Source organism: Centruroides vittatus, unplaced genomic scaffold (genome assembly GCF_030686945.1).
Source record: "Centruroides vittatus isolate TY-2023 unplaced genomic scaffold, ASM3068694v2 contig_301, whole genome shotgun sequence".
NCBI classification, from domain to species: domain Eukaryota; kingdom Metazoa; phylum Arthropoda; class Arachnida; order Scorpiones; family Buthidae; genus Centruroides; species Centruroides vittatus.
The window spans coordinates 3,705,108-3,731,672 of record NW_027121927.1 but is presented as its reverse complement, the minus strand read 5'-3'; the positions used below and the strand labels follow the sequence as shown (position 1 = coordinate 3,731,672).

The 26,565-nt window shown below is 30.7% G+C and overlaps 1 protein-coding gene across 1 annotated transcript in view; it reads left to right on the top strand.

Moving 5' to 3' along the window:
* The window catches only part of LOC136972720 (phosphatidylinositol phosphatase PTPRQ-like), a 32,315-nt gene extending 6,766 nt beyond the window's left edge, over positions 1–25,549 (top strand). Inside the window, exons 6-30 of the mRNA XM_067267328.1 lie at positions 1,035–1,322; positions 6,394–6,681; positions 6,752–7,036; positions 7,123–7,410; positions 10,556–10,843; positions 16,298–16,582; positions 17,123–17,416; positions 17,488–17,790; positions 17,902–18,029; positions 18,127–18,325; positions 18,397–18,540; positions 18,753–18,887; positions 18,960–19,104; positions 19,197–19,261; positions 19,339–19,456; positions 19,525–19,605; positions 19,698–19,779; positions 19,882–19,972; positions 20,234–20,310; positions 22,634–22,768; positions 22,843–22,965; positions 23,039–23,190; positions 23,992–24,127; positions 24,205–24,286; positions 25,224–25,549. Of these exons, the coding sequence (XP_067123429.1) occupies positions 1,035–1,322; positions 6,394–6,681; positions 6,752–7,036; positions 7,123–7,410; positions 10,556–10,843; positions 16,298–16,582; positions 17,123–17,416; positions 17,488–17,790; positions 17,902–18,029; positions 18,127–18,325; positions 18,397–18,540; positions 18,753–18,887; positions 18,960–19,104; positions 19,197–19,261; positions 19,339–19,456; positions 19,525–19,605; positions 19,698–19,779; positions 19,882–19,972; positions 20,234–20,310; positions 22,634–22,768; positions 22,843–22,965; positions 23,039–23,190; positions 23,992–24,127; positions 24,205–24,286; positions 25,224–25,267 (4,256 nt within the window). The 3' untranslated portion in view covers positions 25,268–25,549. The remainder of the gene's footprint in view (positions 1–1,034; positions 1,323–6,393; positions 6,682–6,751; positions 7,037–7,122; positions 7,411–10,555; positions 10,844–16,297; positions 16,583–17,122; positions 17,417–17,487; positions 17,791–17,901; positions 18,030–18,126; positions 18,326–18,396; positions 18,541–18,752; positions 18,888–18,959; positions 19,105–19,196; positions 19,262–19,338; positions 19,457–19,524; positions 19,606–19,697; positions 19,780–19,881; positions 19,973–20,233; positions 20,311–22,633; positions 22,769–22,842; positions 22,966–23,038; positions 23,191–23,991; positions 24,128–24,204; positions 24,287–25,223) is intronic.
* The last annotated feature ends 1,016 nt before the right edge of the window (positions 25,550–26,565 follow it).

Below are 26,565 nucleotides of genomic sequence, written 5' to 3'. Positions count from 1 at the left end.
TTCATTTTTTAAAAATTTTCTACTCAATTCAAAGCATTTTTGTTGTTGTTGTTGTTGTATGCAGTTTCCAGCAAACTTCAATAAATCTCTTCTATTTGTGAAAATTTCTACGTAATTCAAAGGTAATTTTTAATATATATCTTACACAGCATTATTAATATGATTTTGGAGGCTGCAGAACATATTCAATTTCTTTAAAAAATGAAAAATAATTACAAGTAGGCCTCCTACAACACGGTACCTTTACAACGCGTTTTCGCTCCAACGCGGTTGGAAAAAACGCGGAAATTTTCTTACAACGCGGTTTAGGGTATTTAGAAACGAATTATCTTTCACATAACAGAAAAATCGCAACGGATCACATAAGTGCAGTGGAACTTGATGAAACAAGTTCAGATATTGAAATAAGGCCAGTCAAACATTCTCGAACAACTATAAGTGTCGATGAGGACTGAATTTGTGAGCATTACATTATGTTTCTTTTTGATTTTGACTTGAAATCGTAATATTTTTAGTTTTTATATGATGTTGAATTTTATTTAAGCTTTTTATGTACATAAATTTAAAATATGATTAAAATGTTACACCATAAAAGGCAGTTTTTCTCTTTTTAGAACTGAATCCCAGTTTTTGTATTAAGTTGGTGTTTCCTTTAACGCGATTTCCCACGACGCGGTATTTTCAAGGAACGTATCTACCGCGTTGTAGGAGGCCTACCTGTATATAATTTGATTTCATGATATTTTGTGTATCTTAAAAGTAATTAATTCTATCCCGGAATTTCCCGGGACAAGCAAAAGACCGGAAAATGCGAAACCCTAGTAGAGACGTTAAATCCTATTTAATTGATAGATGAACCATGAACTAATTACAGTTTTATCATATACGTTTACAATTCGATTTTAGCGCATAATATAGAGAAGCTAGTATTTTTATAAAACCTTGAGTGCTAGTAATGAAGTATTTCATGTTTTGCACATGTAAAAAATTTTAATAATGAAGTACATTTGAATTATTTTATTTTTGAATTTTAGCTCCGAGTGAACCTCGAGAATTTGTAGCAGCTGTTAACAGTTCTAGAGCAATATTATTGAGTTGGAATGATCCAGAAAATCCAAATGGACCATTGGATGGTTTTAGAATAATTTGTTGGAGAATCCGTGATAACGTTTCAGTTAAAGAGACAAACGTCAGTAGAGACGTTAAATCCTATTTATTTGGTGGATTAGAACCATGGACCAATTATAGTTTTACCATAGTCGCTTACAATTCGGAATTACTGAGTGAAGAAGCTACTGTATTTGAAAGAACCGCGCCTGAAGGTAACATTTCCACATTTTATACTTTATAAAGTAGATTTATAAAATTTTTATAAGTTTATTCACTAAAACTTCTTTGAATTTTATTGAGATTATTGACAATATTATTCAAAGTCATACCTTAATATAATACGTGGAAAGACTAAAATGTCTTCACTTTTGCCATGTCAATCACCAGGAACAACAATCTTCCACTGCAGAGACGACATACTTCTTTACGAATATGAATAATTACTGTAAATTTCATCCGAAGTATTACGCACTTTTTTATTTGCTGCTTTGAATGGTGTTTTTAGATAGCAAATATTGTTCTGGATATTTAATCGTCTGAGTATGTATACATAGGCTATATACTAACACAGTGTTTCTCAAACTTTTTGGACCGCGACCCCCCTTCTGCACTTAAAAATTTTAAAGGACCCCCGAAGAATAAGTATGTGTTGAAAAACATCCCGGAGGGAGGTGGTTAGGCTCGTATTTAAATATTTATATTATTTTTATTATTTATATGTGCAATTTATTTAAGTAAAAATTATTTTATATATTTTTTATTTCTATTATTTCTAAACATGAATCCATAGTAAATTTATAAAATATTTAAAAAAAATTGATCTGGCATCAATTTTTCAGCGACCCCCCCAAATATTTTTCACGACCCCCACTTTGAGAATCACTGTACTAACAGATGAGCCCGATATGCTGTTATGTTTTGCCCGAGCAACGGGCAAAACATAACAGCAAAGATTAAAATTAAGATTATTATATTTTTTCGTACTTCCAACTCATCTATTAAATTATATTATAGAACTTAATTTATATTTACAATTGTTACTTTACGTAAGGATTTACCACACCGAGTGACCAATCTCACACATTTTAAAACTACTGTAATTTTTAAAATGTGTTAGATGTGCACTTGGTGTGATAATCCTTGCGTAAGATAACCTTTGTAGTTATATAAATCAAACACTGTAATATAGCAAACATTAAAACGAAAACCATATAAAGAGTTTGGTTATGTCAGTCTACCATTTTTATATTTATCGCGATACTCGGATTGTACGAAATGGCACAATTTCATTGGTCAAGTAGACACCAATTCAAAATACGATATCTTAAATTTTTTAAGATATATTTTTTACTAATGTTAACTCTAAGAAACGGTACCATTCACAGTCGAATATCAAACGGTAATCTGCCACCGAATCAAATTTCGCGAAAAATGCACCAAATATTTAGACTCGGCACCCTCGAAAACCACTAAAAACATATTGTGTGCAGGCTGGTAACCTAGAATTATGTAATTTTCCTATTAGAATGCCGCCATACTTCTGGCCCGATAGAAAGGAGGACTTTTTTTTTTTTTTTTTTAACTCTTTCCGCCCTGTGGGCACTAAGAGGGCCTCTTTTTAGTAGGCCCATTATCGGTTCGGCCAGGCCCACAATGGGGCGACCGGGTGGTGAGGGACGGGGCCCGACATATCCGAACGGACCACCCCCCGAAAAATTCCTGGGGATTATTCGACCCGTTCGGATTCGATCCCGGGTCCCCCAGAGCGGTAGGCTGCCACCTTTACCGCTCGGCCATCCGGCCGTCTAGAAAGGAGGACTGTTGCGGAAGGGAGTTGAAATTAATTCGACCAAAAAGTAGTAGTTGACCACCGCCCAGAAGAGAGGATGATTAACTACTACTTATTATTACCGGTCTACTATTAATATTTTAAAAGTGATCCGTGTTGGATAAGTTGTGATGGTTCCGTACGTGATGTAAGTTGGTAACCTTAACGTCAAAAAGACTTCATATGAGTTCTTTAAACAAAAAAATCTTATGCAAATGCCAGAACAATTCCTTTTACGTGATTATAAGGTGTTTAAATTTTGGCAACAGATTGTATAAACTACGTGGGAAGTATTGCGTTTATAGAAAAATTATTGGGCTGCAATGAGAAAAATTTGCAGACCTATAAATTCTGTCAGTCCCTGCTTGTCTGTCCTTCCTTACTCTCTAGAAAGGAGTTAGATAGATGAAAGTCGAGACAGATATGGAAAGCATAGTGGCACAAAGCCTAGATGAACTATATACGAACATCAGATTTGGAATTGAAGTTACGTTACTTCGATTCAAAATTTTCCCCCGAACAAAGTTAGATTGATGATCGACACAACTCTATTGATAAAAGGAAAAGTATGATGTACAGGAGCAAGAACACCGCTAAAAGAATTGAGAACAATGTGACGCTGTCACGATAAATAATTGTTTGTTAGAATTAGTTTGGTTTATTTGGTTACAGCAACGCGATACATCAGCGATCTGCTAAGAGGCATGCATCCTAGGAAAACTTTTATGGGAAGCTGGACCTTATTTAGGTGTTACTAACGTGAAGAAAACCCGGAAAATGCCACGTGGCCGGCCCGTTGGCCATAACCGAACCTACGACTTACTACCAGAGCTTTTTTATCTACTCGGCAACTGGAGGGCACTTTTTAAAATTAAGAAAGTACCGTTCATAAATGGAAAAACCCGAGTTACATATGAGTCATTCACAAGCCAAACAATTAACTCCACATTTTGAATTTTTTTAAATTTTAGTGTGAAAGCACTTGATACACTTGTAAGTTTTTATATTCATAATAAGTTTCCCTAATAATAAGGATCAATAGTACTTAATGACAAAATTTTATTGGTCATGGAAAATTTTTTTATTAATTTCAGAAGCCAATAAAATTAACTCCGTACTGTAACGTTAATCCGCCAGCGCACACTGCGATTGCAATGCTGCAGTGTGCGCTGACCAGTGCTTTATAGATAACGATAAATTATTTAACGTTATCTCATCACAAAGAGTGTAAGTAAAAGTATTGGTTACAGTCCAACTGCCGCAGAAGTAAGTATACTTATGGAATATCGAACGATTGTTTTAATATTCGTGACAATTGTTTTTAGAAAGAAAGAAAAGTTATACCCGTTATATCAAGATGGATAAAACTGAAAATAATTTTTTTCATTCCTCCTATTAAATTCATTCTTCCTTTTCACAGACCAATTCAGAAGTAACAGTCAATTAGCTTGAAGAAATAAAAAATCTTAAGGCATTGTAGATAGATTATTAAAAAATTACCACAAAGTTAAAAAATGATCAAAGTTATGCAAAGTTACAGAACAGTTGTTATTCATTTTTGCGAAAAGTTTTTAATAAAAAATGTACGCTAATGTGAAGACTGAATTTCATGTTACTACGTTTTTCACTTGAAAATCGATTAACACCGTCAATCACACCAAAATCGTAATAATAATAACGATTATAGCATATCTGTGCTATCTTATACATTTTATATGTCGTTAAATAAAAGATACATCTACAATAATACATTGTACAATGATTATATGAATTTATATTTTACGAGGAATTTAAAAAAATGAATGTATATTATTTTGTCACTTTTCTCCACTTCTTATTTTATGGAGTTAATCGATTTGGCAAGTGAAGGGCTCGTATGAAAAATTAAATACGGACTTTTCACAGGATAACACTTTCTATTTCACGCAGGCGAGTGCTATATGCTACCTATTACAGTATTAATGTCGCAGTAATTAGGTGAATATAATACCGTACAAATATATATATTTTTTAAAGTCACATCTTTGTCCAAAATACTTCATTATTTTGTTAAATTTTTAGCCAGTAGATGGCGATACCTGTAAATCGGTATATCGAATGGAGATAGAAATTGATTGATTTACAGAAATCCAATAGATACTTAGATAATGTCTAACATTCTAATGTTAGACATTATCTAAGTTAGCGATAAATAAACGTAACAGCCGAGTTTCGTAGTAATTGGTCGAACGGCTTAGGCATATATAGCGAACAAACATTCTCATTTATATAGGCCTATATTAGGGTGTCCCTTATTTTTCGATTATTTTCTTTTTTAACGCATAGGGCCTAGTTTTGTTTATTTTACCCTTAAATACTCCCACAATAAATTTCAGCTCATTTTGATCACTAGAACCAGTGCCGACTTGCATCGAATCATTTCCATACATATGGTGCTAGAGAAGTGGCACGTATTCGCTTTGTTTGCCATTCTAACACAATTTGTCGGGCTATTAACACGTATAGTTTTTTTTCGAAGATATCAGTGGAATTACGAAGCACTAAAAAACATATTTTCTTAGTCGGAGAGATAAACCACCAAATCACGGGTGCAAAATTACCGTCAAATCGGCAAGTACTTGCAGTTAAAAGTTATTGATCATAAAACGCATAATTTTAAATTTTTTAATTTGAAAATATTATTAAATTAAACTTAAAACAAGGAAAGAGCGTATTAAATGTAAAGAGAGCTTAATAAATATCTATTTCCTTCAAAAAATGATGTTTTGGAATTGGAGATTTACATTTTACATCACTTTATCTCTAATTAAATAAAAATATTTAAAATTTATTTTTTATATATCTATATATATATAATCGAGACGAGTTGATGATAATGATGATAATAATAAGAATCAGTGCAGAGTCTAAACGGTAGAGTTCAAAGTTGAAATTTGGTACACAGTTAGGGTACGTCACGGGGACGCACACTAAAAAGGGATTTTTCGAAATTCCTCCCCACGGGGGAGAGGGACAGGATTAAGTCTTAACACTGGAAGTGTTAAGAGAAAGCGACGTGCAAGACGCAGATGCAGTTTTTTTTTTTCGTTTTTGCGGAAAATCGAACATATTTTTAGACCCATCTAAGAATTCTCTAATTAGTCTAGAAACAGGGACCCAATTCTTGCATTCTGTGAAAACGGGTGAGCTTAACTATAACGTAATAATCTTAATCTTCGCTACCGTTACTTTTGCCCGAGCAACGCCGGGCCTACCTGCTAGTTACCTTATAATTGTCAATATATGCAAAAAAGAACTAGTATATTTAAGTATTAAATCAATAATTATCTTGTTTAAAAATAGAAAAATTAATAATATTTTTATGTTAATTTTAGATATACAAAATTTAACAGCTGTTGCTATAAATTCGAACCAAATAAAGTTAATAATCAAAATGTTTCTTTTTTTATACACAGCTCCAAGTCACCCGCAAATTTATACTAATGGGACAAATACTTCAATTTTTGTGAACTGGAAGGAGCCCATTCATCCTAATGGACCATTAGATGGATATATAATTATATTAGAAACGGAAAAAGATAAAAATGTCAAGAATAATACTTATAATAGAAGTATCACTTCACATACGTTTGAAGGACTAAATCCCTGGACTAATTATACTGTCATTTTAATTGCTTTTAATGAATGGGAAGGTAGCAAATTGGAGACTGAAGTTAACGAAACCGTTGAAACATTGTATGGAGGTGAGTTTTGATTAATCATTAATTCGTAAAAGAGATATTTTACCTGAATATTTTTACTTTTTTGAATTAGTGCCGAGTGTACCTGAAAATTTTTCAGTAGTTACTAACATTTCTAGCGCGATACTAACATGGGAACCTCCAAAAAATCCAAACGGGCCATTGGATGGTTTTAGAATAATTTGTCGGAGAATGCATGATAACGTTTCAGTTAATGAGACAAACGTCGGTAGAGACGTTAAATCCTATTTAATTGATGGATTAGCACCATGGACGAATTATAGCTTTACCATAGTCGCTTACAATTCGAATTTAACTAGTAGAGAAGCCACTGAAAATATGGAAACTTTGCCTGACGGTAATGTTGGTATTTTAAGCTGTGTATGTGTGATGTTTTTATAATGTAATAATAAGTATATTTAAATTGTTACAATTTTGAATTAGCTCCAAGTGAACCTCGAGAATTTGTAGCAATTGCTAACAGTTCTAGAGCAATATTATTGAGTTGGAATGAACCGGAAAATCCAAATGGACCATTGGATGGTTTTAGAATAATTTGTCGGAGAATCCATGATAGAGGTTTAGTTAATGAGACAAACGTCGGTAGAGACGTTAAATCCTATTTAATTGATGGATTAGCACCATGGACCAATTATAGCTTTACCATAGTCGCTTACAATTCGAATTTAACTAGTAGAGAAGCCACTGCATCTACGGAAACCTTCCCTGATGGTAATGTTGGTGTTTTGTGCTGTGTATGTGTGTGTGATGTTTTTATAATTTAATAATAATAATAATTAAATTGTTACAATTTTGAATTTGAAGTGAACCTCGAGAATTTGTAGCAATTGATAAGAGTTAGAGAATCCATGATCGCATTTTAATTAATGATACAAACATCGGTAGAGATGTTTCTCAAACGGGATCCCGGTTGTTTTTTTAACCCGAGAAATCCTGCAAATTTCTTAAAAATTCACTTTTTTCTTATTTTGTGTTAAGGTCGAGAAAATTTTGAAAATACAAAGTATAATTAACTCACAAACTGTCAGATTACATTTGCATTTATTAATTTTAAACCTACTTGATAGTTTTTAAAATTTTTCCTCGTTATGGCATATCACAAATGGTCAATAGTCGATACGTAGCTTATTTGTGGCAGGACTTTGAAAGGAAATGTTACCTTAGGATCCAAAATGGCGGCCAGGAAAATTTTTCCCTACTTCGGAGACTGCGACGTGGAAAAAAATTTTTTCTTCCATTCAAGATGGCCGCGGTTCCGGCCGCCATCTTGAATTTCTCTGCAGACTCCGCGGATTTTGTCACCGAAATAAACAATAAAAAACAACAAAAAGAGGAGTTTTTCACTCACTTTTCGATTGTTCGATATTCTGAGTATGATCTCCTGTTTGGGGGTCGACGAAATTTTTCGAATGTTGACAGTCATGTTCGACCACTACTCCTTCTATGTCGTCAATATGCATATATCCTTTCCATTCGTCCGTTATTATCGTACTGCCGGAATTCACGTATTTATAAACGATCCAATTCACAGTGTTTTCTGATCTGTCGTTCACCTGACATATGAAGCAATTCTTATCTTCATCGCAATGAATGCAAACGGACTCGGTCGGCTGTATGCCTAATTTTACAGCAAAATTCGATGCGTTATCGATACGGGGAGGCAAACCTAGCTCCGAAAAGTCGTCTTCCATCAACTTGTAGAAATCACGGGAAGTGCATCTCGACCAAAATTCATCGTTGCAACTCAAATCGGCAAAACTAGTCATTATCGAACAATTGGCAATAAACTAAACGAGGGGAGGTAAGGATAGGGAAAAAACACGCTTTTTCCTTAATTTCTGATTACTTGGTTCTCTAACTTTTAGGATTAAATTGTTATAAAAGAAATAACAGTACTTACTAATACTAGAGGAAATAATAATAATAAATATTCAACGATAGCAATTTGTGTGCGAATGAAATATCGTTACGAAAAAAAAACACAGCAATTAATCCAATACGCAATTCGTCGCAACACAGCAGTAAACGATTCCAACTGGAAACTAGTCGATTTGCATAAAATTGCCCAGAAATGACCAGAAATCACGTCACAGATCATGCATTTGCATATTCGTTCGTAACACACCTACGAATTTCCCGCCGATTTTACTCTTGCACGACGTCACGAAAAGGCTCCCTCTACCGTCGCAAATTTACACACTACCGTCTCCGTTTCGAGGTTACACGATACTCGGCAACGTCGAACGCAGGGTAGAAACCGAACGGGGAAAAATTCCCCACGTCGTCGACGTCGCGACTCTAGGGAAAAAAATTTTCCCCATCGCAGTCTCCGAAGTAGGGAAAAATTTCCCTGGCCGCCATTTTGGATCCTAAGGTAACATTAACCGAAAATTCTTTACTTGTCAGAACCTGTAATATCTGGAATACTTGTGCTTATGCTGTCTTCATTTTTAACCATGGCCAGTAGCTTCAGTAACTGCGTAACGCCGGGTTGTGCAAATTGGACAAGGATAGAAACGAGTACGAAGTTTTTCTTCATAAACATGATTATTAAAAAACAAACGAATTATTGGGCTATAAGTCTAATGCCGCTATTAAAGCAGCCGAAGTAGACAAATCAAGAATACTAGACGGTAAAAGAAGTACTGTAACGCATCTCGAAAACGAACAAGAAATCTTCCAGGCTACAGGTGAAAAAACACATAACGTCTGTATTCCCTTAAATGCATTGAAGACGATTCCACCCACATCAATTGAGTCGAAAAGGGCATTTTCGGTAGCAGAACTTTTCTTTAGTAAAATGAAAATCAAATTGAGTGATCGGAGTATTGACTATTTTCGCTTTTTAAAATCTTATAAAAGTTTACAATAATATTTTGTATTACGTTTTATTTAAAAAAACGAAAATTACTTTTTAAGTTAGTAATTTGATCAGAGTTCATTTTTTAAAAATTTTCTACTCAGTTCAAAGCATTTTTGTTGTTGTTGTTGTATGCAGTTTCCAGCAAACTTCAATAAATCTCTTCTATTTGTGAAAATTTCTACGTAATTCAAAGGTAATTTTTAATATATATCTTACACAGCATTATTAATATGATTTTGGAGGCTGCAGAACGTATTTTAAATTACTTTAAAAAATGAAAAATACAGTAGAGCGTCGTTTATTCGAAAGCCGATCAACCGAAACGTTGGTTATCCGAAAGCTTTCCAGTCGGACTGTGTCGTGCTGAATCGAACGTTTTTGATACTAGATTAACTTCTAAAGTATAATTTTTTTGTTTTTATATTTGTCAATATATTTATTTTGTTTGTACAAAATAAAGAAATAATTTTTAACGATACGATAGCCTCGATTATTATTATAAAAATTTTCGTTAGCTTAAAATCGACGAAAATTCAACGCGAAACGACACGCAACGGAGAAAAATTTCAACATGGGATAGGTTTATATATTTTTTCGTACATAATCGGTTATCCGAACAACCCCAGTCCCCAATTGTTTCGGATAAACAACGCTCTACTGTAATTATGTAATTTGATTTCACGGTATTTTGTATATCTTAAAAATAACTAATTTTATCCCGGGATTTCCCGGGACAAGGAAAATACCGGGACAAGGAAAATACCGGAAAATGCGAAACCCTAGTAGAGACGTTAAATTCTATTTAATTGATGGATGAACCATGAACTAATTATAGTTTTATCATATACGCTTACAATTCGATTTTAGCGCATAATATAGAGAAGCTAGTATTTTTATAAAACCTTGAGTGCTAGTAATTAAGTATTTCATGTTTTGCAATTTTGAAATTTTAATAATGAAGTACATTTGAATTATTTTATTTTTGTATTTTAGCTCCGAGTGAACCTCGAGAATTTGTAGCAGCTGTTAACAGTTCTAGAGCAATATTATTGAGTTGGAATGATCCAGAAAATCCAAATGGACCATTGGATGGTTTTAGAATAATTTGTTGGAGAATTCGTGATAACGTTTCAGTTAATGAGACAAATGTCGGTAGAGACATTAAATCCTATTTATTTGGTGGATTAGCACCATGGACCAATTATAGTTTTACCATAGTCGCTTACAATTCGGAATTACTGAGTGAAGAAGCTACTGCATCCGAAAGAACTGCGCCTGAAGGTAACATTTTTTAATTTTATATTTAAAATTAAATACCGGTATACAAAATTCTACAAATTGTCGACTAGAATCTATTCTTTATTTTCGACTTTGCAATTTGCTTTCCTAAAGCAAAACGGAACGGAATTAGCAAATTTTATTTTGACTTCTACGATTCAGATCCAAGAATTAAGAAAAAAAAACAAAAAGTACAGTACATGGAGCATTTTTAGATCTGGAGAAATCATACGACTACTGGTATATATTGATAAGCTTCGAATAATTTACTGAACATTAGGACGGGAATAGATTTCCTAATGGCTATTAAATGATTGTCATTATTATGTATTAATAAAATGTGGCCAATTTAGATATCAAATCAATAGAAATTATCTGCGGCCTTTTAAGGGGTGATTCTTTGTTACCGTATTTGTTTAATTTTATAATTCATAATATTGATAATTGTTTCGATAGAGAAGACGATGGAATAATTTTAGGAGATTGTATATTTAATTCTCTATGCAGAAGACATGGTTCTTGTATCGCTTACTAAAATTGATCTCCAAAGGAAGATTAATTAAGCTCATGAGTATTTTCTTTAATTAGGAATGAAAATTAATCAGAAAAAACATATATAATGATTTTCCGTAAAGGAGATAGAATATCTAAGAAGGACTGCAACTTTTATCTAGATAATATTAAACCGTATTTTTGATGAAATTGCTTATTTAACTGTTATGAAAATTAATTTGAAGACGTAGTCTGTCCGAAATTAGTAACCACCATTTATTCACTTGTGTTCCAGAATACAAACATTTGACGACCTGACCTTTCTTTTTAGGCTGCTTCACGGTCAAATTTAAAAACATTCCTCTAAAAAACATAGAATTATATTTACACCAAATCACTTTTTATATTTAAAGAACAAATTTGAGAGAATTATTTATAATTTGATCTATTTAATGGGCAAGATGAAGATCAATACGATTCAAAATCATTTTAAGCTATTTTCCTCAATAATTAAGAAGTCTATTTGCTATTCACTCCTAATCTAGAGTTTTGATTGGATGAGTCATTTGGAGATTATATAGATAAAATTTACAAGAAAAATTATTATGTGTGGATAAGTCAGTTTCAAGTTGTGCCATACATCAAGGTGTAAATCGATTAGAGTTGGTGCCATTTTTTATGATGAAAATTCTGAAATTTTTCAAGAGAATTAATGAAAATAAATTAGTTAATATTGTATTGAACGAGTTTAACGACTGTCAAACCAGAAAAGTTCATATACAAATAATCGGTATATTAGATTTATTCACGTGCCATGGGGTTTATCATGTTCTGTTTAATGGTTCTGAACAGGATTGGAAATTTGGTCAATATATCTTAATGTCTAATATTTATAATAACGTAATCAACTACGAAAACCAATGTATACAAAAAGCAAAAATTCATAGCTGGTATTCAAGTAATTTAGCTTTTTCTCCTTCAAAAGTCTATATTTATTCAAAAATACCTTTCAAAGCGAAAAGATTTTATATGCAACTAAGACTAAGGCCAGGAACACACATGCGTAAAATTGTGTGGCAGAAAACTGAATCAAAAATCAGCTTTCGGTTCAGTTTCTGTTTTACGCTTTTATGCCAGAACACAAAAATTCTGGCCGAATAGGAAACACCACTGCCACTAACAGTGCTAATTTTATTAATTTTTTCCTCTCATATATAAATTACTTTGTACAGTACCTTCCATTTTTTTCTCCGCTTCCTCTGCTATAATTAGGGATTGCAATCCAGCTGGATTTTTGCTGGACCATCATTCCAGCTGGATCCAGCGCGGATGTATTTTTGGTACAATAGTGTTATCTATCTATCTATCTATCTATCTATCCAGCAATTTATGGTTTTTTTTAAAGAAATAAAACATTTTTTTAAAATACTTAAGAAACTTTTATTATTTAGATTGGTCACTATAAATCAGTAAAACGACTTACACATTTAGGGGTAGTAAACTTAATTAACTTTGGTTCGGTTTAACACTTGAGATAGAGATAATGAAACTTTAAATGTTTAGTTAGATTATACCTATAATGTAATCTTTAAGTTAAATAATACAAAAGGTAATACTACTAATTAATTATATTAATATGTTATAATATTGTAAGGACGGATAATCAGTGGCTATAAGTCTTACAGTTTTCTTATATAGGCTCTAAATATCAGTCTGTAGTTATTTATAAGTAATTTAATTAGTAAAGTAGTGAGTAAGTAATGAGTAGTAGTCTAGTAGTTAGTTATTATTATCACAATCATGAATCACATACATTCATATCATCATATATCTAAGATACTGATACTCATTAATTTAATTAACTTTCTAACTAGGTAGTTTCAGTTTCTCATTAATTTTCACAATAAAATTGCCTATCGTAGCCCACTAACCACTTATAGAATAAAAATTAAAAACTCTTACTTAATAGAATTAGAGTAGAAGTTATAAAATATTAATCTTGTCTTGAATAAAGTATTTTAAAGGATTAAATAAAATTAAATCAATCACTTCTGTTATTTTTTGACTTTTCTGGAAGTAGGATCTCAAGAAATAAATGGTATTGATGGTGTCTCCCAACCTATTTCCTAATGAATTGCATATGTATCCCGCTGCAGAGAAGGCCCTTTCTGCCTCTACGCTAGTTGGTTCCAGAATCATCAAATAATCATAAATTGTTCCGTCACGTGATTGATTGACTCTCCTAGTGCATAATTCTAATTTACGGTCGGATATAACATCCGACCGTAAATTAGAATTATGCACTAGGAGAGGAGTTACTTATTTTATTTAGCGCGAAGACACTTTATTTAGCGAAGCGGAAAGTCAACTGGCAATTAGATCAGCAGAGGTAAAAGAGCAGGCGGTGCGATATAGAGAGGGATGTAGCACGTCCCACACTGAACGGCAACGTCACTCTCGCCGCCGAGCGATAACACACGTAGCAAAGAGGCAACGCCGACAACGTAGACTTTTGCGCCATTATTTAGAAAGTTAATTGAGTATTTGCGGATCCGCAGCGCTGGATCCAGCACCAGGTGCTGGATCCAGCAGGCCGAAGAATGCGCTGGATTCAGCTGGATTGCTGGATGAGGGATCCAGCAATTGCAATCCCTAGCTATAATATAGAAAATTTAAATTAATACACTTGTATTCCGAATTCAAATAAAGAACGTGTGATCTAAATACTAGGCCTATATATCTATTCTACTAGACCTACCTGTTATTTGAAATAACTTACAGCCATCCATAAACGTTGTTTAAATACAGTGTATTTATACATGACGCTGATGTTGTCGAACGGATTCAATAAACCCCTCTATTTCATTTATTTGTCGTTTTTTCGAGACCGTCACAATTATAGGGTTGACCCTCATTGCCGCCATTGTTAGAATAAAAACCACGTGTCTACTTTGACGTCACAGAAAAGACTTCTCTTTATTGGAGGAATTTTGGCGTAAAAATTTTACCGCGTAAAAAGTAGAGACATGCTCTACTCTTTTTTCAGTTCTGTTTCAGCCAAAATTTCAGAAAAATTTTTACGCTTTCTGTTTTATGCTAGATTTTATGCCGAATTTTACGCATGTGTGTTCCTGGCCTAACAGTTTTATATGATGATTGATTCAAACTTTTCACAAAAGACAAGTATGGGGATTGTTATGAACCAATTTCAATTTTTTACTTACTTTGTGAATGCAGAGAACTTGAGTCTGTTAGAGAGGATAGTGACTGAGCAGTTAACCATAATTTAATTATTATGCAATATTAGTAATATCGCATGGTAAAATGAGAGATGAGTAAAGAATATGATAAAACTAAGGATTTTTTCTCAAAGACTTCAATTCGAAGGAAGAATTATATCAATTAACTTTTCAAGCAAGCTCTGTTTGATTTTAAAATTGTATAACTTTTTTCCAAATATGTAAGAAACGTCGGATTTAACGTCACAGTTAATGTTAAATTTAATATTATTTGATTTATGATGAATTCAAAAGTTTAACATATAAATGTTAAATATAATTAATCTATTTTGATTGTAGTACTTGTAACTGGGCCCATCCACATTACGTAAATGTTTTTGATTTGATTTGAAATTCTAAAAATGTCTATGATTTTATTCACTAAAACTTCTTAGAATTCTTTTGAGATTGTTATTCAAAGTCGTTACTTCTTCCGGATTATGAATAATAAAATTTCATCCGAAATAATACGTAATTTTTTATTTGCTTTTTTAAATGGCTTGTTTAGATAACGAATATTGTTCTGGATATTAAATCGTTTGAATATATATATAAATATTAATTATTAAATATATATAACTAAATAAGTACTTATAATTGCTCTGAAGCCCTAACAGAAAATCAAAAAGGTTTTTCGATTTCGTTTATCAGGTTTTAGAAGAGTAAATAAATAAAAGAAATGCAAATCACATATTTACACATCGGTAAGATTAATATATGCTTACCGAATACGTTTGTTAGCAATGTTTTTGATATTTTCGCTAAAAAGAAAAGAAAAAAACAAGTCTGTCAATCATTTGAAAGGAGATAGTGAAGTGAAAAATGTTGCCATAACTAAAAGGTTGTTATGCTTTACGTAAGAAAGATCTTTCACCTTGTTTACTCGTTGAAGAGAACTTGTTTGATATAGCTTACTAGTCCTTTACATTCCTTCTCATTCGACTCCGATGTACTGTCGTATGGGAGGGAGAATGTTGTCTTGATCGTTTCTCGAGCGATGTCCTTTGAAATCATTATATCTGACATTGACTTTTTTCTTTTTTGAAATCTAACTTACCACTGCACATTCGATTAACTTGAACGAGACATTCACTGAAATTTGCAAATATTGAAATTTTCTGGTTTTTTTTCCTCTTCATGCTCATCAGAAAAAGGAATTTTTTTATTCAGATTTTTTTAAATGGAAGTTTGTGTTGTTTAGAGTATCTGTACACGTTTTGAAATTATATATATATGGGTTTATTGAAAATAATTTATATTGATATCCAAAAAAATCAACTTCTAAATAAAAGAAATTGTACTTGTAATGCCATCTGTCGGTAGAATTTAAATTTTTTACATTAAAAAAAATGTACTGTACGCTTGTTATTCAGTTGTCATTTCAAAAGAATCAATATGAATTTTGTAATGTTTTTTTTATGAATTTATATACGAAAATTTCAAATAAAATAAAATATTACTTAATAATCGATTTTTTAAATATTTTAAATTTTTGTTGTGGTATTTTGATATTGTTTTTGTCAAAATAATCGCATTCATATTTTCTAAAATCTCCGAAAACAAAGTGAAAGAGATAACTACGTTAAAAATCCTTGTAAATTTCTGCTTGAATTTGTTGCTTTGTTTTTAAGTTAAACAGATTTTTTTAGATATTTAATTTATTTTCTGGTTTAACTGTTTATTTTAGCTCCCAGTGAGCCATTAAAGTTCAGAAACATTACTTATGAGCCTTACAAAGTGAAATTGCAATGGCAGAAATCTACCAATCTCAACGGACCCATCAATGGTTATACGGTAATACGCAGAACGAACACTGAAGTTGAACATCTTAACACAAGTAACACTTCTCTGACTGTCGAGAATTTACGTTCTTGGACATTATATGAATTCAGTTTATCTGCATTTAACACATGGAATGGAAGTCTCTTAAGGAGCCCAGAGAAAAAAATTGAAGTTAAAACCAAGCGTCCAGGTATTTAAATTAATAGGAACTAATTAAAATTAACACTTTAACCAAACTAACGATCGCCGATGCATGTTTATGAAATGGTTTGCAGAATTTCTTGGTCCCTACTCGCTTAATTTGATCCCGTATAATTCAACCACTATGAATGTTAGCTGGGAACCACCCAAATTGTATAATTACAGCATCAATGGCTATCGTGTTACTTGGAATGAAAGCAATGAGTTCAATTAACCCTGTGTTGCAAGTGATAACTGTACGTGGAGGAATGAAAATTCTGAAAAATTTTCATCTCAGATTTGCACTCCGCTACCAATTATTCTTTCTATGTCTATGAGTTTATTAAAAGAGGTGTTGGTGAATATTTAATGAGCAATATAAGTTGTGCTACTGGAAAAACCAAAGATGATTTGTAATTTGGATTGCCTCTAAAATTTTGTATAATCATCTTTCCTCTAAATGTAATTGCATGTATACTCAGTTTAATGCAAATGAATGGAATGTTTTGATTTTGGTCTGCAGAAAATTCAGAAATTTTCTTTGTTCCAGTGCCTGTATCTCCAACAAATGTTAGTTGTCACAACTCCAGCAGTACTTCTATTACTATCAAATGGGGGGAACCATCTCCATACGTGGGAAATATTATAAATTACACAGTTAACTACTGTAAACTTACACAGAATTCAGCAAACAAGAATGAAAAGAATGAAAATACAGAGACGAAAAACCTGACTTTAAACGATTTAGAGCCGTATACAAAGTACGAATTTAAGGTTTCCGCATGGACAAGTAAAGGCCAAGGCAAATGGAGCACATTAATTATTTGTCAGACGAGTTCTTCTCGTATGTTTTAAATTAAAATTAAATTATTTAGCAAATGTTACGAAGAAACATTAATCCTGTTTTATTTGTAGAACCAAATAACATAACTGATTTTAAAGTATCTGGAAGATCCCCTACCTCGTTGAACGTCACCTGGTCACCACCAAAAGAGTTTCCTGGTCCTACCAATTATACATTGACGCTTTTCAAATTAGATAGATGTAATAAAAAGCCTAGAGAGAATGTTCGAACACTAGAGAACATTGGTTATAACAACAGCACTGCCTACTTTTTCAAGTTGGAGCCTTATACTAAATATATTGTGGACATTCGAGCTGCAACAGAAGTAGGGAACTCACTATCATTATCATTAGAAGAGGAGACGTTGCCTGATCGTAAGTTACAAAATATAATTTACTTTACAGCCATGAGTCCTCCAATAGTTCTCAAGGGGGACTAGAGGTGATTAAATATTATTATATTAAGTATTTTTAATTAAATAACAGGTCCTAGTATAGTGAGAGATGTAAAAGATATTAAAGTTAATCCAACTAATATAAGTATTTGTTGGAAGATTCCAGAGAAACCAAATGGTAATATAAGAGAGTTCTTCATATCTTATGTAGAATCAAAGGTAGTGAATTTAGTAGAATTTTTTTTTTTTTTTGTTTTGTTTTGTTTTTGGATGAATTTAAATTTAATTCCATTCATAAATTTCTAATAATTTTAAGGACAAGAGATATAACAGTAAAATTATCACACGTTCTCACCGTGAATGCGAAGTGGATCCTCCATCTTACAACACAACAATAGATCAACTTTTGCCTGAACATTCTTACGAGTTTTCGATTTATGCCAAAGTTGATGACACGAAAGGCGGTTTCATCAGTGGAAAAGAAGAGAATTTCATTCGTACTCTTCCTGCTGGATGTAATTTTCTTAGAAACTATTCGAGAAATAATTAATTAAAATATTGATTTATTTTATGATGTTTTTATTAGGGCCGCCTTTTCCAAAGAAAAATATCACTATTATAGAGAAGTCTCAACGACAGATTACGTTTGAACTCTGTAACGATACATTTTCGAATAGTATGGGCGCTATTATTAAGTATGCTGTTATAGTAGGAAGAGCTGGTCATATAAGTAAGGATAATTAACACTTACATTATCTAAATAATTAGTTTTATGTGGGAAATCCCTTTATTTAGCCCCTAATGCAGTGTTCCCACATTAAGAAATCTGCTGGTTCTCTAATAGATAACCAGCAGATTTCTTAATGTAACTAGCTGTTTATTTACATTATTCTTAAAATATCACAAAAATAAAATATTTAATATATATATATTTTTTAATAGGCGATACACCAGAACAGGGGGATCTCAATACAACTAAATTACCCACGTGGTATGAGTTTGTAAATAATAAATGTACTAAAGAAAAAAAATGTACTAAATATCAAGCTACACCGAATTTTTGGAATCCATTTAATGGTAAAATTTATGGTTAAAAGTTATTAAAACTTTTTAAAAGTGATAAAATTGAGCATGAAAATGATTTTTTAGTAAATGATGATTCTGTGAAATGCAAACCAGTTGGCGACAGTAACTTATGCAAGATAAACTATACTTTGGGGTATGATATCAGATGTAAGAATAATAATACTAATCATTATTGTAATGGACCTTTAAGACCAGGCATTCGTTACAGGTAAGCAATTTAAACATTATTCCAAAAAATCCAATTGTTTCCTGACTATAATAATCACGACATAATAATACTCTTTGAATTCTTACTTTTAGCATCAAAATTAGGGGATATACAAACTCAGGATTTGCTGAAACTCCTCCCATTTGTACAGAAACAGGTATCTGAAATTAAGTTTGTGGAATTTCTTGTTTTCTTTGATATTAATTTTGCGTTTTTCGTTTTGTTTCGTTTTAGAACCCGAAGAAGCACAGAAACCAAAATCGGGCATTATAGTTGCCGTTGTTGTTAGTTTATTGTTCTTAATGTTATTAGTAACCGGATTTTTTATTTATAAGAAATTTGGAATTATCAAGTAAGAATAAGAAGTGTTTTTTAAATAAAGCTTTTTAGATTAATTTGTAATTTTTTAATTGTTTATAGTAGATTTTTTGGTAAGACAGTAATGGAGACTTCAACAGAAACGAATGATATCAGTTTTATGTCAGTTATAACCAAGTCTAGGTAAATAATTGATGATTGTTTTCGACATATTTAAAAGCTATTTTTTTAAAAAAAAAAACTTATGAAAGTTAATTATATAATTTTATTTGTAGACCCGTAAAATTAGGCGCATTTGCCAGTCACGTTAGTTCTATGATGGCAGATTCTGCACTGAGATTTTCTCAAGAATTTGAAGTAAAAATTAGTGCCTTTTTTATTCCTTTGATATTTTTTAGATGTCAGAGATTATAATTAATAAGTTTTTTACGTTTTAAACGAAATTTTTTGATTAATTAGGAGCTGAAGTCTATTAGTCCAACTCATTCTTGTAGCGCAGCACAGATGCAAGAAAATAAATTAAAAAATAGATGGATTAATATATTACCATGTAAGATTTTTTTAGAAAATATTCTCTATAATCTCTATATCCTTGAATATATTTGTATGTTTTAATCAAATTATCTCTAATTTTTCATTGATAATTTTAATAAATTTGAAAATATTTATATCTTCGTTATAGATTAAGTTGTCACATTATTAGTTACTGAAATTATCTGTATCTTTTGATTATTTTAAATGAAAAATATCAATTAAATTAACTTATTGCTGTGTTTTTATAAGAGTTAATATTATTATTTTTGTTTTTTAGTTGACCATTCCAGAGTTAAGTTACTTCCAATGGATGATGAACCTGGTTCCGATTATATTAATGCTAGTTATATACCGGTATGTACATTTTATTGATGATAAATTTGAGTTTTTTGAATTATTTTTATAACGTAATTTTTAAAATTTTAGAATTAATTTTAAAAAACATTCTGTATTTTTTTATATCTGTCTATTACAGTATCTTTTACGTAACTAAGTTATCCGAAACTTAAATATGACTCCCTTTTTTATAAATTAATCAACAGATTGTTAGAATTTCTCGGCTTCTAACAATTTAATTTCCTATAAATTCTTTTCCTAACATTTATTACTTTTAACCTAAAATGCTTACGATTTAGGTGTACCTCGCCTGTGTTAAAACCTACACCTTGTTATATCAAGTAGTGAATCTTAAATTTGCTTAAGTAAAGATCGGTCAAAAAAATGACATCCAAATATTTTTATATTCTTGGACTCGGAACCTTGAAACGTCGATAGTTGTTAGATGGTAACTCGATTTTGTTCACGTACATTGTACCTTAATTTAATAACTTATGTCTTTTGTCGAAATTTCTGAAATTTTGCTAGGTAGTTTGTATATTATGGGGATTAATGCTATTAAATTTTGGTGGTTAAAGGTCCAGAGGAGGAAGATAGAGGGGTCGTGTCATATCTCGAGTAGGGTCGAAGTTAATGAAGATTTTACCTATTAACAATTTTTTTTTTATATCAAGCTCATCTTCACCCCCAAAAGTAAGCCAGTAAATAATTAAATATAAAAACTTTTTAAAAATAAAGTATCATAATAGATGGCGCCACCAGTATTTTAAAATTTTTTGCCGAGAAAGTTAATCAACTCGTTGCTGGATTTTTTAAAATGTTTTTTATAATGTAATTTTTAAAAGATCGCTAAGTTAAGTTTTTCTAAAAGGTTTTATAGCAGAAATAATTTCCAAAACTTACAGATATCGCTAATTTAAATGAAGTCATTTGAGACTGAATTATGATTCTTTTTTATTGTAAATTAAAGAATAACATTTGGAATCTTCCAGTTTCAAACAAAGGAAAAAAAATGAATAAATAAATCTAAGATTTATTTAGGAGTTTTAGCGCAAAATACTCGAGATATTAGAAGTATTTTGCCTATGTTAAAGCTAAATTGCGCTATATCGAATGATTAAATCGATAAAGCAAATTTAATAATTCGATATAGAGCGAATTTATTAGAATATATTTTTAATTTTTCGACACCAGACAAACAAATGCGAAAAATCGAGATTATTGAATGAACTTTGTACATGTGTTTACAAAGTTTCAAATGTAAATTATATTTCATAATTAACTTGTTTAAAAACTTTTAATTTCTCAGAAAATTTACTAAGTATAAACGACGTTAATTACACAGAAAAGATCACAATTTACAAAATAAGGTAAATACCAATAAATATCCCACTCTTCTAAACTGTTTTCTTTTAATTGGTAGTATAGTTTCTTATCATGGAAAGATCACCTTGAACTTATGTCTCTTCTTGTCCTTTATGTATCAATTTATGACACATCTAGTTACTGAGAAAAGAATAAACTATCTTCGGAAACAAGTATGATAGTAGCATTAGTTGAAGCGACAAGTCAGACAACAGACAGAGAGATTTATTTTTTTTTATGGCTGAATGGATAAAAAAGAAGCCTTCGTCAGTACGATCTATATATGGTTTCCACCCCTCCCGAACTTATTGTACTGTGTTTCTTTTCTTCCGACACCCCACAACAGGTGCGAATCTGAAGCCCACCTAGTCCCAACAGCTTTTTTTAAACTCCTGATCGCTTCCTTGTATAGATTTTTTTACTAGTATTGTAAACACAGGTGTTCTCACTTTCACTTGGATTTCTTATTTTTCTACTAAAAGAAGGAAATGCGTTTACAGTTTAGTTTTTAGTGTTTCTTCCTATCGTTTTAATGTTTAAAGTTGTATAGAATATTGAGTTTACATTGTTTAAAAATACCTTAAAATCTATAGAATTGTTCTATTTATGTATTTAGAGCTTTGTTTATTCGCTCGTATATAGAAGACAGAAAATATTTTATAAAAAGTTATATCATGTATAAAGTAAATCTACAGAGTTGTGCTTATAAACAAAGACCTATATACTACTATACATATATGTAACATAATTCTGTTTATATTCTAAATAGAGTAGGATGTAAAGCTTTTACTATACGTAATAATATATAGAATTTAGCTTACCTAGATAATATATAGTGTCTTCTGTATAGATAGTATGCAAAACTTATATATTGTACATAGCTAATGTATAAAGCATAATGTGTTTAGATAATGTACAAAGTCCACGATATATAGGTAATCCCATTACCTAATATATTTATTATTTATGAATCTAGGGATTTAACTCTCATAGAGAATATATTGCTACGCAAGGACCTTTACCAAATACAGTTGATGACATGTGGCGTATGATATGGGAGCATGGAATCTCCATGATTGTTATGTTAACTCAATGTGTGGAGAGAGGGAAAGTAAGTAAACGTTTAATCAATATTTCTATTGATAACCAGTAATTACAATTTTAATTTTTTTTTTAAACAATTAGACAAAATGCGAACAGTATTGGCCTCTAGAAAAAGAAGAAGCAACATACGGAGATTTGAAAGTGCAAACAATCCACGAATCCATCCTATCCGACTATATAATTCGCAGCTTTAACGTTTCGCTGGTAAAGAGCAATTTTTAAAACATGTATTTTTAGTTAATTTATATAAATATAGTGATATATTTCTCATCTTTAGGGGGAGAAGCAACGTGTCATGACCCAAATGCACTTCACAAAGTGGCCTGATTTCGGTTGTCCCGAAAATACGGAGCTTCTGATAAATTTCGTACGAACCGTAAGGGATCGAATGATCGAAAACGATCCGAACCCTATGTTGGTTCATTGCAGGTAACACAGTATACATTTAAATAAAATCATCTAAAAACATTACACGATATTTTCTAAAAAAAACAACTAAAATAAAATTAAACTTTTATATATTTTGTATACGTTCGTAAGGTTGTTTGTCCACTAAATAAATCTGCGCTTGAACTATTTATAAATATTTTTAACTTGCCCGCCTTGTACGTCCCTTAAACTGTACAAACGACCTTGACATCAGTCACATTTTTAGAAGGCATTCTAGAAATTCTTTTAGCAGGAAATTTTTTTGATGACAACAACAACTATACTTCGGTCAACAACGAATATATATATATACACCATACACACACACATCAAATAAAAAAATTATAGTAAAACAAGTTGTCTAGAAATTCCACCTGACACATTACTACTTACAGCACTATACATCGTCGTGAAAGACCTTCAACTGTAACTTATTTACCACCCGGAACAGCGGTCAGTGTCCTGAGTTTGTTCAAAACACCCAACGATTTACGATGGAACTGTATCTAACTTCTCATCCCCCGGCATTTTTCTAATAACTGTTTGCAAAATATTTAAAAAAACAATAAATAAATAAATAAATAAAAATTTGATTACATTTTGTAGGTCACAGACTATTTTATCTAAAATTTGATAAAGGAGATTTTTTTTATATAAAAAAAAATTACACTCACTCATGTGATACAATATACCGATGTGTGTTCTTGTGATCCTATTAATTTATTAACATATTACATAAGTTTATCTCATGTTTTTGGACTCTTTTACTTATTTTTTTTATAAAAACTTGTATATTTTCAGTGCTGGAGTAGGTAGAACAGGTACTTTTATAGCTGTCAATAGGCTAGCAAAGCATATCGAACTATATGACGTGATAGATGTGTTTCACATCGTTCTAGATATGAGGCAGCATCGAACAAATATGGTACAAACGGAGGTTTGTATAAGTTTTTTTTAGAAGTGTATATATATATATATAAATTCAAAAAATTTATATGTTATTTGTTTATCCAGGATCAATATATATACATTCACGAGTGTGTGAGAGATTTAATACAAGAGAAGTTTGCTAGAAATAATGAAAGTTATAAAAATGGTGAGATTATTGGAATTTTTAATGATTTTTTTTCTTATTCCATAAAGTAAATGATTTGAGAAAAAAAACACTTAAATTCATCCCTTGGGTCATTTTTAATGATTTTTTTAAATCATTTATCATATTCATTTAGGTGAATAATTGTGTTTTTGAAGGTTATTTAATTATAATTAAATCTCTAAAATACATAAAAAATTGAGAATTTTTCATGAAATGTTTTGAAAAATTTTATTAATTTTTTTAAAAATTAAAAAATATTCAAAAATATGAATTTTAAAAAAAAATAATTGTAAAATTTAATCTGATATTAAAGTAATTATTAAAAAGCTGATTTTTTTTATTATATTTTAAAATTAATATTAATATAATATATATATATATATATATATATATTATATTGTAACAATATAACAATAATAATAATAATAATAAATAAATAAATAATAAATAAATAATATAATATATATATATATATTTATTTATTTATTTATTATTTATTTATTATTATTATTATTATTATTGTTACCAATTATTATAAAAATGCTAAAATTTATTCAAATTATTATTTTTTATATTTTACTAATTTTAAGTCATTATATGTAGACTATTTCTTCAAAAAGAATTTGCGTAACGATACATTTATGCTAATTTTGTAAAGTAAATTACTTTCTCTGGCTTAAATTTATTTTTGATTTAAAGGGGGAAAAAGCTATTTATGTAATAAATAATATAAAAACTATTGCATTCTAAAAAATCGTTTAAAAAACCTTGCTTTAATGCTATTAATCACTATCAAATGTCATGATTATTACAGTTAATGATTATATTCTGAATGTAAAAAAATTCAATTTTAATATCAAAGTTTATCATTTAATATTAGAAAGTTAATAATTATGTTTAAAATACATCTAACGTATTTTTTGTGCTTTGTTTTTAGATGAAACATATGGAAATTTGGGAAATCATACCACAAACATCTGACGTTCTGTCAATCGTGTGTTGTTGGAAAATGTGAAAAAGCCATAATTGATGTTATATTGTTATATTTTTTACCTATCTAGTCAATGGTTCCTGATTCGAAAAAATTATCTTAAATTTCGATGTAAATTAATTTATTTCTTACACGATTTTAATTTTTTAATTTCATGATGTTTTTGTATATAATATAATATATATATATATGATGTATATTTTATCGAGAAGATATTTTTCATTAAAATTTGGCCTAAAGTGGGCCGAAATAATTTACAAGGTTACATTATACTTAAATTTAGGAAACATAAAAGAGTATAAAATTCCAAAAACACTACAGAAATTAAGGTTTATTGTCTTATAATGGAATGAACCTTCTCTATAATTTTTTAGATGTATCTAATAAAATTCAAGATAAAAAATAAGATAAGGATAACAACCTTCACCTTTTTATCAATACTAATGTTGAACTTCCGCATCTATATAGGACATGCTAATACTAATAAACATGTTGATCCCGACTATTCTAAAGACACAAATGGATCATGTTGCATATGAAGTTTTTTGATATTTAAATTTTGGTTTTTTTTCAATGAAGAATCCTGATAAAATTTATATATACAAATGATGATAATATATAGATACAATTCCAAGAATTATTTGTAAACAAATTTGTAATCCTTTCAAAATTGGGACGTGTGGGTGGATTTATGTCTACTTTTAATGGATATAAATGAATATAATCGCTTCATTTTTATGTTTATGCTAGCAGTTTTTAATTCTAATTAACATAGAACCCAATCAAAATAAATTAATTGTAAGTAATTATGTATATATGTTACGTATGTTCTGTCAATACATATTCGTTTTAGTGAAAGGCTGCATAGTTCAGTGAACGTACTCCGTATAATGAAGCTTAAATAAATTACATACTTTAATGAACATCGTCACAGTTACGTATAGATTTTGTATATTGAATTAATACAGTCGTTATAATGAAGCACATATACCGTACAGTACATTAATGACTATCCATGAACGACTAGATGGACGAGGCAGTTAAGACCTTACCTTATCGCTCTGGGAAACCCGGGATCGAATCCAGGCAAGCAGCCCCAGGAATTTTTCGTGGGCGGTCTATCGTGGATATGTTGGAGCCCATCTCACTGCCTTTCATCCCCCCTGTGTGCATGGTAAACAGGCGCTCTTAATGTCCACAGAGCGAAGAGTTAAAAATTAAAAAAAATCATCGTCCTTATTAGAGTGATATATAGATTATTTAATTCACTCGATACATATTCATTTAT